Genomic DNA, 13,184 nt, shown 5'->3' with positions numbered 1-13,184 from the left:
AGGTACTGCCAGGGTTCAGCATCAGCTCTATCTTGGGTACTGCTCTCCCAAGTGCTCATCAAGACGAGTCGGATGACCAAAACGGCGTTTGTCTATGTTGCACCAAACCTGAGTTCCATTAGGTACTGCCAGGGTTCAGCATCAGCTCTATCTTGGGTACTGCTCTCCCAAGTGCTCACCAAGACGAGTCGGATGACCAAAACGGCGTTTGTCTATGTTGCACCAAACCTGAGTTCCACTAGGTACAGCCAAGGTTCAGCATCAGCTCCATCTTGGGTACTGCTCTCCCAAGTGCTCATTGTGACGAGTCGAATAGCCTAAACGGCGTGTGTCTATGTTGCACCAAACCTGAGTTCCACTAGGTACAGCCAGGGTTCAGCATCAGCTCTATCTTGGGTACTGCTCTCCCAAGTGCTCACCAAGACGAGTCGGATGACCAAAACGGCGTTTGTCTATGTTGCACCAAACCTGAGTTCCACTAGGTACAGCCAAGGTTCAGCATCAGCTCCATCTTGGGTACTGCTCTCCCAAGTGCTCATTGTGACGAGTCGAATAGCCTAAACGGCGTGTGTCTATGTTGCACCAAACCTGAGTTCCACTAGGTACAGCCAGGGTTCAGCATCAGCTCTATCTTGGGTACTGCTCTCCTAAGTGCTCACCAAGACGAGTCGGATGACCAAAACGGCGTTTGTCTATGTTGCACCAAACCTGAGTTCCACTAGGTACAGCCAAGGTTCAGCATCAGCTCCATCTTGGGTACTGCTCTCCCAAGTGCTCATTGTGACGAGTCGAATAGCCTAAACGGCGTGTGTCTATGTTGCACCAAACCTGAGTTCCACTAGGTACAGCCAGGGTTCAGCATCAGCTCTATCTTGGGTACTGCTCTCCTAAGTGCTCACCAAGACGAGTCGGATGACCAAAACGGCGTTTGTCTATGTTGCACCAAACCTGAGTTCCATTAGGTACTGCCAGGGTTCAGCATGAGCTCTATCTTGGGTACTGCTCACCCAAGTGCTCATTGTGACGAGTCGAATAGCCTAAACGGCGTGTGTGTATGTTGCACCAAACCTGAATTCCACTAGGTACACCCAGGGTTCAGCATCAGCTCTATCTTGTGTACTGGTCTCCCAAGTGCTCATCAAGACGAGTCGGATGACCAAACGGCGTGTTTCTATGTTGCACCAAACCTGAGGTCCACTAGCTAGATAAAAATTACGGGCGCCTTTATAAAATTACGATATATTTTTGTTAATTGATAATTATCAATAATATTTTTAATTGTCATTAAAAATTGATTTAATTTTTAATGGTTTGTGAAGCATTAACCATTAATTCTTTTTAATTTTTAATGGTTCGAAATAAATTAATATTAATGCAAATTGATGTTAATGCGAATTGACAATTAATTTTCCTTCAATGGTTAATGGTTAATTCGAATTAACCTTTTCAATGGTTAATTTTTAATGGTAATTGGGATTAACGTTCGGCCAACACTGCATGCAGGTAGCTAATTTTAAGACTGTTATTGTTACTACTGTCTAGTTTAAGCAATATTTGTATTTATTTTATGACGTTATCGCGTACCAATAACGCGACCAATGCAATATTTAACGGATCCGTGAGATCCGAAATATCCGGATCCTTTGAGACGCTGGATCCGGATCTTAGATTTGACGGATATCCGGATATTTCGGATATCCGGATATCCGGATCTCAAACCCTAGTTCCGCCCCAATTTTGGGGAAAGCCATAAGCCGCGCGTGGCGCTGTCGCCACCTAGCGGCCATATCTGTGCTGATCGTACCAGACGCGTTTTTTTAGAGAGTGAGTCTTTTGTACTTAGTACTATTATTTATTCTGTGGTACAAGTAACTTTTAAACTTACTTACATCATTATACCAGGTATTAGCAATAGAGGTGACCGCAGAATGTCATCCATTGGGCATTAAGTATGACTCACGCTAGACCGAGCCGGGGCCGGGCCGGAGCTTCCGGCGCTTCGTTTTCTATGGAAAGCACCACGTGATCACCGATCAGCCGTCATAGAAAATGACATGTCGGACGCCCCGGCCCGGGCACGGCGCGGTCTAGCGAGAGGCGTGAGTCATCCTTTAACATTGCTCGCACCTTTCCCTTCGTGAGATTTATGTTGTTGCAATTCAAAAACACATTATATATGTTTAAATCATAATTATGTTAAAACCGTGTTTGCTACAAACAAGTTTACAATTATTAAATTCGTATTTAAGTAACGAAGAATATTGCAATATATGTTTAACTATCACGCACATTGTAAATGACCGTTTGTTTCTTGTTTCTTAATTTTTTTATACTCGTTGTGCAAATGGCAGTCACTGTATGTAGGACCGCTTTTTATACTACATCGGTGGCAAACAAGTATACTTCCCGCCTGATGGTAAGCAGACTCCGTAGCCTATGGACGCCTGCAACTCCGTTGCCAGCCCTAACACTCCGCACCCTCGTTGAGCTCTGGCAACCTTACTCACCGGGAGGAACACAACGCTATATGAGTCTATATATGTCTGGTACAAACAGCAACAGTCTACTGTCCATCGGTGGACTTTATGCCTTTTGTAATAAGGCTTACGAACTGTTAGTTAACAGTGTGTACGAAGGTAACTATAGATTTCGTTGCTAAAAATCGACTTTTACAAACAGTTTAGCCATACAATTATGAACGGTAAATATTGAAATGGGCTTACCTACTTGATGTAAAGTTAACACACGAGTTCTCAGTACAAACACTTAAGTACATATACGCTTAATTAACTTTTATTTACCTATTGTTTGTTGAGATATTTATTTTCACCACACCAGCTCGGAACGGCTTACTTTGCAATTCAAAAACTGATAGCAAAGTTGTATTTTATTCACATGTGAGGCAAAGTAATCAAGTGCAAATTTTGAGTTGTTTTCTTATGTTTGCTTTGCTGGTAGAATTGACTTTTAAATGATGATTTTGGATGATAAATATTTAATAACATTCATTTGGATTTGATTTTGTTGATATTTTACATTTAATATTTGCTTCGGGTTGGTGTGGTGAAAAATTTTGTGTTTCACTCGGGGGCAAATTCTGTTTAACCCTCGTGCTTTGAAACCCTCGCAACGCTCAAAATTCCATTTTTCGAACCACTCGCTACGCTCATGGTTCAATTTTGGGATATTTCGCTTGCTTGGGTATCAATTAATAGCACGAGCGGTTAAACACCAACTTTGCCCCCTTGTAAAACAAATAACTATTGCTTTTGTTTATTTGTTAATACACCAAAGTCCTTGGCCCAGTGACAGTAGAGAAGGTATACAGGTTAATTTTATTATTTCTGACCAAACTCTGAGGGGTGAATATGTAGGTCATACTGAACAACTTTTACTATGAGGTCAACCCCGAAATCAAGAAAAAAAATCTGCTGTTCTATAGAAAACATTGACTCGCCGAAATGTAGCAGCAGCATTTTCGTTGCTAAAAATTGTTATACAAAGAAAATTTAGCATAAAATTACAAAGAAAATTCATGTCAAGTTTCATGAATCATGCATTATGAATCATCCTTTGTAAACATACCTAAAGAAAGAAAGGCCAATTATTAGTCTTAAAATATACGGTCATTTTCACTAGGTAACTGATCGTCACAAAACTGACGGTCAATGTCAAATTCCATACGTTTTGTCAGGAATGTGACGGTTACACGTTACTATAAAACGCGACTTAAGTTGCGCTTTAAAGTACAAATTAGAATGAAAATACATAGAATCACTACCTATATTTAAAAGCTATTTGGCATGATGCAATGTTGAGCAAATTTACGGCAACTTGACTTGAGCACTTTTAGTAATTTCATATTTGCTTGCAAAAAATCGCGAAATACGTACGAAATGTAGGTTAGGTAAAGATTAGAAAAAGTAAACTTCAATTAGCGCGAGGTTCCATCAGTCGCTGTACTCGCTGTTACTGAGGCAAGAGGTCAAGTGTCGAGTCACACTTACTCATAATATGTGGTCATAATAATTGAACTATTGCGCGTGTTGACCGCTTCCTAGTCTAATCGGTAGAGTATGCTTACCCGGTACGATCATTCATTACCGTTTATAAATAATAGATACATGTATTTATTGGTTCCAGTCTGGGATATTTTATATATTATTTATTATTTGGGATTAGTCCGGTTTCCTCACGATGTTTTCCTTCACCAAAAAGCGACTGGTAAATATATCAATCGGACCTTCAAGTTGAATCAGTGGGGAGACACTCCAGACTTTGGGCAAACTCGGCTCCGTTCGACCACGAAAAGGATAGTGCCATAAGTTATAAAGTGATATCATGATTCGACCCTGCATCGCTGTCATACTTCGGTTTTGTAGGAAGTGTCCTTTCTGTAGTAGGTACTATTACTTATACTATGGTTGAATATCGTCTTAACCACGAGGCTACATGACAATAGTTTCATGTATCTACCTATGATTAAGGCTAGTATTTAGGCAATAAATAGTTAGGCAACCAACAAACCACGATCTAATCTAATAGGTAGGTAGACGAGGTAAAATGAAATGACATGTGTTGATGCAACATTTAGGTATTATTTTGGATGCACTAAAAGTTTGATAACAGTCTTCTCTTTTACATTTGATAAATAGTACGAAAATGTACCTAGTCTCCTGAAGGTTGACTTCGCTCACGTCATTCACACATACCTCTATACTTAGCAATATGCAAGTTGAAGAACTTATACATCATTCTCAAAAATTTCGAGAATTTCGTGAGAAAATTCTAAGTCAAGTTTCCACTTAGAAATATCCCGTTCAAATTGGGGATTGTTCTTATTAATGTTCTTAACTGTTGACGACTGTTTCATTTCAAGTGTCATAGAAATCGAAACTAACTGTAAGGTTTGGCAATAAACGTGCAGAACCTTTCATTTTTTACATTTTAGATTTTAGGTTTATGTACCTAGTATACCTAGTGCTCCTTTTCCGCAGCTTAGCTACAATAAATCTAGGCATTGTGCGTGTAACAGTGCCATTTCTCTTTGTTATCGCCGAGACAGTTCAATACAAGCCTACTTTGCTATATAAATCATAGGGCTCGCGTTTTAATCTAATTCGTAGGTTCAGGCGCAGCCTTGTTCAAATTTTCTATTTCGTCTTTAGTGAAAGGTCAATCCTTTACCTAAAAGACGGAAAAATATAGATAGATAATTTGTTTGCTACAATATATGTACACAAACAATACAAAATGAAACAAGAGACACAAACATTTTTACAAAATAGAAAAGAAAAATATAAGCTCACTAAGCTCTGTTTTTAGGGTACCGTACCCAAAGGGTAAAAACGGGACCCTATTACTAAGACTCCGCTGTCCGTCCGTCCGTCCGTCCGTCCGTCCGTCCGTCCGTCCGTCCGTCCGTCTGTCACCAGGCTGTATGATAGCTAGACAGTTGAAATTTTCACAGATGATGTATTTCTATTGCCGCTATAACAACAAATACTAAAAACAGAATAAAATAAAGATTTAAGTGGAGCTCCCATACAACAAACGTGATTTTTGACCGAAGTTAAGCAACGTCGGGCGGGGTCAGTACCTACTTGGATGGGTGACCGTTTTTTTTCTTGTTTTGCTGTATTTTTTGTTGATGGTGCGGAACCCTCCGTGCGCGAGTCCGACTCGCACTTGGCCGGTTTTATAGTTAGAGTTTAACCATTTGCTATTTACTTGCGTTTAGAGAGTGTTCCCGGTACCTACTGGTTTTCCATAAAAATACAGTAAAGGAACCGGGTATTCCTGGTTCTCGCCATACAAACTTACAAACTCAGTACCAGGAGCATTCCCTACTTGCGTTTAGTAGCAAACGTGTAGCAAATGTGCACAATGACTGCGTGTGCGTAGGTGTACGTCGGGCGCGTTGTAATATACAGATCCATATGAGAGACGGCACAGCGCTTGCGTGACGTGTGCGTGTGTGGCTCCAACATTTTAGCGCACGTGCACGTCACGCACACACAGCCCGTGTGCTCTGGCCTTTAATTCTAATTAATCTTCTCAGGTATAGTCGATAAAAAACGTCTTAAGTATGCGGTAAGTAGGTCTTATAGGTATAGTATAGGTATTATGGTTGGTGCTTTCGTTCATCCCGTGATCAAACGTAACCATACGTTTATCGATCGTGATGATCAGGAGCGGCGTTCGAAGAATAAAAATCTAATGTTGATTTGATATTCTTTGTTGTTCACGCAGCTTTCTTGCTTCTTCCAATGTCATATCAATTGAAGATCAAATTTAAGTTCGAAAGCTTCGGACCACTCGACGGGAAATCATGAATGACTTTGGAAGCACGGCCTGCCCTCTGCTGCCCTCAATCAAACCAGTTTTTCTTCAATCGGCAAATCAATTTACACTTCCCATGTTAAAAGCTATTTTAGTATTTCTGCTACCTGCATCCAAAGGGTCACATCTACGTACCATATTAATGACAATAATGACATAACTCTCGCCTCGAATGATGGTCCCAATGACAGTTTATTTTTATATGGCGTAAAATGTTTTTAGACATTTTTTGGATGATTCGACCAATTAATTAATTTAGCCTTAGAACTACGATATTGAAATGATAGGCACTCCTAAATAAAGGTCCAATATTTAGTTTTTGTCGGTTAAGTATTGTAAAATGACATACTGTGTTTCAGTTTAATAAAGTATGTAGGTACCTATTAAAGTAAGAGTGAATTGAGATTAAAATATATAAATTTGAAATTAAATGTAAGAGTGAATTTCAAAAAAAGTGTACGGTTCTACAATCATAAAATGTCTTCGACATTTATTTAGAAATGTAACATTTAAGTATTAAAAATACGGTAATAACATTTTTCTTTAATTACCTATTTTAAATTAAGCCGAACCGAAAGAGATCTGACGGAAATGTCATAGGGAGTCGAGACTACCATTTGACGCGAGAGGTACCTAAGGTACATAGTTAACTACGTCTTTTGGTATAATATGTGTCAGTTTTAAGAAGTACAAGTATGACACCGTTTACACAGGATATTACAATCTTATCTTATCTTACGTAATTTTATAGCGTATATCCGCAATCTTAAACGTGTTGATTAATATTAGTTTTAACTATTCGTTAGTAGTTAAAGTAATTGGTCGTCAACTAAAATCGCTGTAGGTATGTTCCAGAAGTATCGCGCTTATTTGTTTAATTATTTAATGTTTATTGCATAACAGAAAATACATACCTCGTATAAAAATTAAATTAAATTCATTAGGTAGGTTTGTACTAGTTATTAGGATAGCAACTTTAGGTACCTACTCATATTTTTGTACTGACAAAAAATTGAGGTAGGTACCAGGTATCAACCAAGGAAGTCCAAAATAATTTCGAATAGGTATCTTTGTTCAGGAGTGACTATCATTGAAATGTCGTAGTTCTACAGCAAACTATTTTTATAAATTGAAGAATATAGAAATAACCAAAAAGAACGTTGCTATTGATACTTAATTTAATATTGAAATCGTGGACCACAGTTGTAGTGGACTAGTTCGGGTTTACTGTATGTAATTATTAAGAATAAAATTGATATATTGGTGAAAACAGACTTAAAAAACCGGCCAAGTGCGACTTGTACTCGCGTTCCAAGGGTTCTGTACATTAAGTCCGACTCACGCTTGACTGCAGATTTCTAATAGGTTTTCCTGCCATCTAAAGGTAAAGAACTATTTAGTGTATTTTTTTCAAAATTTTAGACCCAGTAGTTTCGGAGATAAAGGAGGGTATAAGGGTTCCGTTTTTTCCTTTTGAGGTACCTATGGAACCCTAAAAATATATAAAGGAGCTTTATACTTTGTAAGAACAGATTTATATCGATGATTAATTTCTGCAAAAATGCATTTATAAAATGAGAATATCTCGAAGCAACGTGTAATTACAGTAAAAGGGCAGACAATAAATAAGAGAGGTGACAATCAACCTGTCACGCAGACGATGAGAAATCCACTGGGTTTAATATTCTTGATTACTACCTAGCTACACCTATATTGTCTTTAGATTATTTACGCATATTTATTTAAGGGCGGTATTCCACCTGTCCAATTTGTTGATCCAATCTGCATTGCGAGTGCGCTTATTAAGCAAAATGTGATAAATAAATATTAGGGGGGGGACATCCATTGTTACTTCCATCCATTACTTATCCCGTGTTTTTTATTCGCCTACGGCTCGCCAACCGCGAATCACTTAAGACTTGTTCAACACATGTTTTAGTGTTTGTTAGTCATCTCGAGTTACGAAATATAGGCTTTACGATTACGATGCGGGCTTTTCTGTTGACGTTTTAGTAGTTTTAAGAAGGCAGTTTCGTCAGAGAACCAACAAGGATTTTCCTTTCCATCCATCCAAATATTGGTGCTATCGTCCACACTGTTCACTGCCGATTCGTAATAATTATTGTAAATAATAAATTCACGTTATTTTAATTACCCACCGAACATGCATCGGGACTGTTGTACTATGAACGTGTTTTTACGTTTTTCGTCAGGCTAACCTACCAAATCCAATTAACGGTATCGGTAAATTATGGCATAACGTAAAGTCTACTTTTTTATTCGGTAGACTAAAATGACATTTCATAGTATGAACATCATGTGTCATTTCATACTATGAAATGTCATTTTAGTCTACCGAATAAAAAAATAGACTTTAGTTTAAGAGCCAACAGGAGTGGTCATTTCTCCATACAAACGTACTCGACTGTTTCCTCCGTGGGTTTTGAAGCTAGAGCAATGATTTTTTCAACACAGATTAATATTGTCAATATCTGTGTCGGACCGTTTTGCTTTTTTTGATATTTTTGTTTTTTAAGGCGTTAGAGCCCTTCAAAAATGGCCTAATTGACTATGCCGCAATGAGAGGCGTGCTATTCAAAACTGACATCAATTAGTCAAAAGAGCAAAACTGTCCGACACAGATAATGTCATAATCATTTAGATTTCCAAATTTGGTTACGATTATTTAAGTTTTGGAGGAGGAAACAGTCGAGTACGAAACCTCGATTTTTGATATTTTTACGCAGGTTTTTTCGCCTTGTCCTTATCGCACTAGTTTTAGGAGCCGCTTCCGTTAGCGAGACGGGTATATTTACCTAAAATATTTAAATCTTAGCTCCTGTTGGCTCTTAATAGGTGGTGTAGGTATCCATTTTCAGTCACCTATTCCATGTTTCCATGTTCCATTTGTTGGCTCTAGACTACCTCCTCAAAATACCTCTTTAGTAGCTGCAACTATCACGTGCAAAGATGCTGTGGCCAATGATGATGATGATGGTGATTCCATGTTCATGTTCAGTCAGCGTCAATAGGAGTTGACAACACACCAAAAGTATTAGGGGGTAAACTAGCAGACGAATGGTAAGCAATTACCGTGGCCCATGGACACCTGCAACCTGCAACACCAGAGGGGGTGCAAGTGCGCTGCCAACCTTTAATATGGGAGACTCCTATTTGGAGTACGCTCTTTTCTTGATGGTTTGAAGGTCGTATCGGTCCGGAAATACCGCGGGCGAGTTCATTCCACAATTTAGCTGTGCGAGGCAGAAAGTTTCTGGAGAAACGCATACATAGTCAATAGTCAAAATATACTTTATTCATGTAGGCCTAGCAACAAGCACTTATGATAACACATAGGTTGACTGTTAACATATTCAGTAATTCTCAAGTGTTATATCATTGTCCACGTCTTTTATGTAGATACTACATATTAGGTATTAAACAGCATTCTATTTTCAACCAGTAGGTAGGTACCCAGATGTCTATCAAACCCATAACCACGTACCAGAATAAAATTAGGCCACCGTCCCCTACTCATAAAGTTTATATAATTGAAACCCGTTCTACGCCTTAGACTGTCCTATCCTGTCCATATAAACTGCGGGTCTAGCCTACAAGGCAACCGCTTATGACATCATGGGGACCGCCTCGCGTAGACACTGCATTGCGTCGCTACGTAGGTAAATTCCGACGTATGCTCTATTTTTACAAGCTTTTATTTAACTTGCCCTGTTATGTTAGTTGTTTTTGGGGTTATTTTATAGAATTGTTTCGATGAGTATTAGTTGCTTGTTGAAAAAAGTACAGACAGCAATAAAAACTTGTGCCAAAAATGATTTTCTTGCCAAAAACTTATTGAAAACTGAAATTAAACCGTAAAAACTGTCATACAGTTTTCTTTTCTCAACATCATTGAAAACTGAAATTAAACCGTGAAAACTAAACATTACGGTTAGCACTAATTACGGTTAAATTAACAATGTCGTCCGAAGTATATTAAAATTGGGTCTAAATTACATATATGTATTTAATTTAATTAGCTGTTAAATCATTATATTTTAACTTTTTAAATTATAAATACAAGAATCGAAATATCACTATTTTTGAAAATAAAACTCACTTACAGCTTGATTTATATCCATTACCTCCCTGGGGATTTTATTTGCTATTACTGACGCTAAGCCCGCATGCAATAGGTACCCAACCTTTATGAGCAAGTGTGATGAAAAATAGATTTCATATAGTCTTCGCAAGCCAATTTATACTATGCCGCGAATCTCTCTACCTACGCTATAGATTTTTTATTGCTATTTGTAGTTTAGTTACATACGCAGCCACCGCTCATAAACGCGATGGCGCTCTTATACTACAACCACTCAATCTAGAAGTGAGTGATCTGTGTGACATCACACTGTAGATTCTGGTAATCCAGTGACTCTAGTGACACGGGAAATGGCATGTCGTAATGATATCTTGTAGTTTTTCTCGCATCTTACTTTGTTGCGATGTGACAGATTTGAACCACTTAGACAAGGTAATAAAATACTAGTGTTGGCGTTATATTTTAGGCGCCTAGCTAAAATCCGTAAACTTGCTCAAATTTTCCATTACCAAACATTGCCCGGCCTAATGAGAGAATGACGACGAAAATTACGAATTGTATATGTAGAAGACTATTTTTTATAAGTTGTTTTTTTTTCGACAGTTTTTGATACAAATAAAAAAAGCTATAGAGCTCCTAGTTCTAGGCGGAATGAATATGAAATCTTAATTATGGCCAAAAAAAATATACCTAGGCCAAAACATCAATGGCTTTCGTAACCCGCAGAAAGTAGTGTGAGTTTAAACGTGACTGTATAGTTTTTTTCGATACTAAGTTCCTGTGCCGCAGGTCATTAAGGTTTTGTTATTGTGGATGATTTGGTGTCACGATATTTTAGTTTTTTATTCGTTTTCTTATGTTTTTTGTGTCATAATTTTTTTTAAAACAGAGATTTGACAAGTCCCGTCATATAAAAAAATGGAGTATATAAAAAACCCTTTTCAATGGTATGTCGCTTATTCTTATTGGCTCATAGGCCAGTATCCATACACATCTGCCCATCCTCCTTTATTTTTTGGGACATACGGTGAAATTGTGTACGTACAGAACTCTATTTATCAACCAAATTTTATCAACATTTGACGATAAAAGAAAATCTACAACAAATAAAAAATGCCAGAATACCTAACTTTTTAGGGAATCTCTGTTTTTGATGTCATGCAAAGTTGAGCATGATTATACAGGTTGGTCCAAACATAGACGTCCAAAATTTTTTGGACTACCCTGTATATGGCACTCGATTTAGACTTGAATTATCGATACATTCCGATTACTAATTACAGTAATTACCTAGTATTAGATATGTACTAAATTATTACCTATAATTTATTATTTACCTACTGTTGCATAAAATATAATTAATAAACGGCATTTAATATTGCTATCCTAACATGCAGTATAATCAATGTAGTAATAAAATTGCTTAATTATAGGTATTATACCTACTACTGTATAACGGAAACGTTAATATTTAAGAACTAGGTTTAAGGAATTTCTCACATTTTTGTATGTGGATTTAAACTTTCCGTAACGTAAAATGGAAATTTCTTATAATTTCTATGAAAAAAAAACCCGAGAGCATTTCCAACTTTTTGGAAACTTTCCACAACTTTTTTTTTTGCACATCTGTATGTTCAAGTTCCTGGAACAGTTTTTTTTAAAGAGTATAATATTGTTTATGGAGTTATAAACTTACGTAGGTAATTTATAAGTTCACTGCAATAAAAATTCTCCGAAATTTGCAAGCCTGTCTGTAGAAAATGGCGCGAAATTCAAGTCTAGTCGCTCCTATATTTTTAAATATTTGCCGCCTTTTTCAAATGAGAAATTGTTTTGCTATTATTATAGACAATATAGTTTCTTGTGTCTTAAAAAATAATACACTTACCATATCCCGAGGGCTAACATAGCTGGTATTAAAAGCCAGTGCGGTGCACTCGCTCAGCAGCAGCAGAACTCCCAACAACATGGCTACATCACGACACAGCACTTCAAAAACACAAAAATAAATTAAAACAATAACATCTTACATTTTTAAATTAAAAAAATAAAGGTTTTGTTTGTGGACGCGGACGCTCGGCGGCGTATGGCGGGAAAATGTACGCGCATGCGCGCTCGCGCCCAGACGCCATGGCGCAATAGTTAAGGCCCCGGCCTAGCTGTTTTGCCCCCGATGGACGTTATCATTTGGTTATCATTATCACGTAGGTACTTAATTTAGTAGTCCTTCCTTTGTATCTTGGGGCGAGTTTGGCGGATTTCCTTTTCATTATTTGTTTGTTTTCGTAACCGTACTTCTTACTACTAATAGGTATTATTCAAATTCAAATAATTTATTTCAGAATAAAATTCCATATACAATAAAATTCCATCATAAGTGCGAAAGCAAAGAGAATTAAACCGGGGTCCCGTTGTTTCCCATAAAGTTTTAATCATAATCATAATGTATTGTTTGTCATATTATCATTAGTCATAAAACTGAAACCGTTTACATTTCAGGATTTTCGTTAGGTTCGTTAGGTTTATCCTCCATCCTTAGGTTAGGTTTGTTTTATGGCAATCCTGAAAAGTGACTCGCTTCTGAACCAAATGAATTATGACTAACGAAAATGCGGGCAAACAATACCGACATTATAGCTTAAAACTATTTGGGAAACATTAGAGACCCGATTAAATCACTACGTTCGAAAGTAACTGTCTATTTGCCGGTCTGTCTGTTACCCCTTCAAGCTTAAATCGC

The 13,184-nt window shown here is 37.6% G+C and overlaps 1 protein-coding gene across 1 annotated transcript in view; it reads right to left on the bottom strand.

Moving 5' to 3' along the window:
* LOC134649409 (phospholipase B1, membrane-associated-like) overlaps positions 1–12,580 on the bottom strand; it is a 53,275-nt gene extending 40,695 nt beyond the window's left edge. The window contains exon 1 of the mRNA XM_063504159.1: positions 12,333–12,580. Coding sequence (XP_063360229.1) covers positions 12,333–12,413 — 81 coding nt within the window. The 5' untranslated portion in view covers positions 12,414–12,580. The remainder of the gene's footprint in view (positions 1–12,332) is intronic.
* Positions 12,581–13,184: the final 604 nt, after the last annotated feature.

Source organism: Cydia amplana, chromosome 7, assembly GCF_948474715.1.
Source record: "Cydia amplana chromosome 7, ilCydAmpl1.1, whole genome shotgun sequence".
NCBI classification, from domain to species: Eukaryota; Metazoa; Arthropoda; class Insecta; order Lepidoptera; family Tortricidae; genus Cydia; species Cydia amplana.
This window is presented reverse-complemented; position numbering and strand designations above follow the sequence as displayed.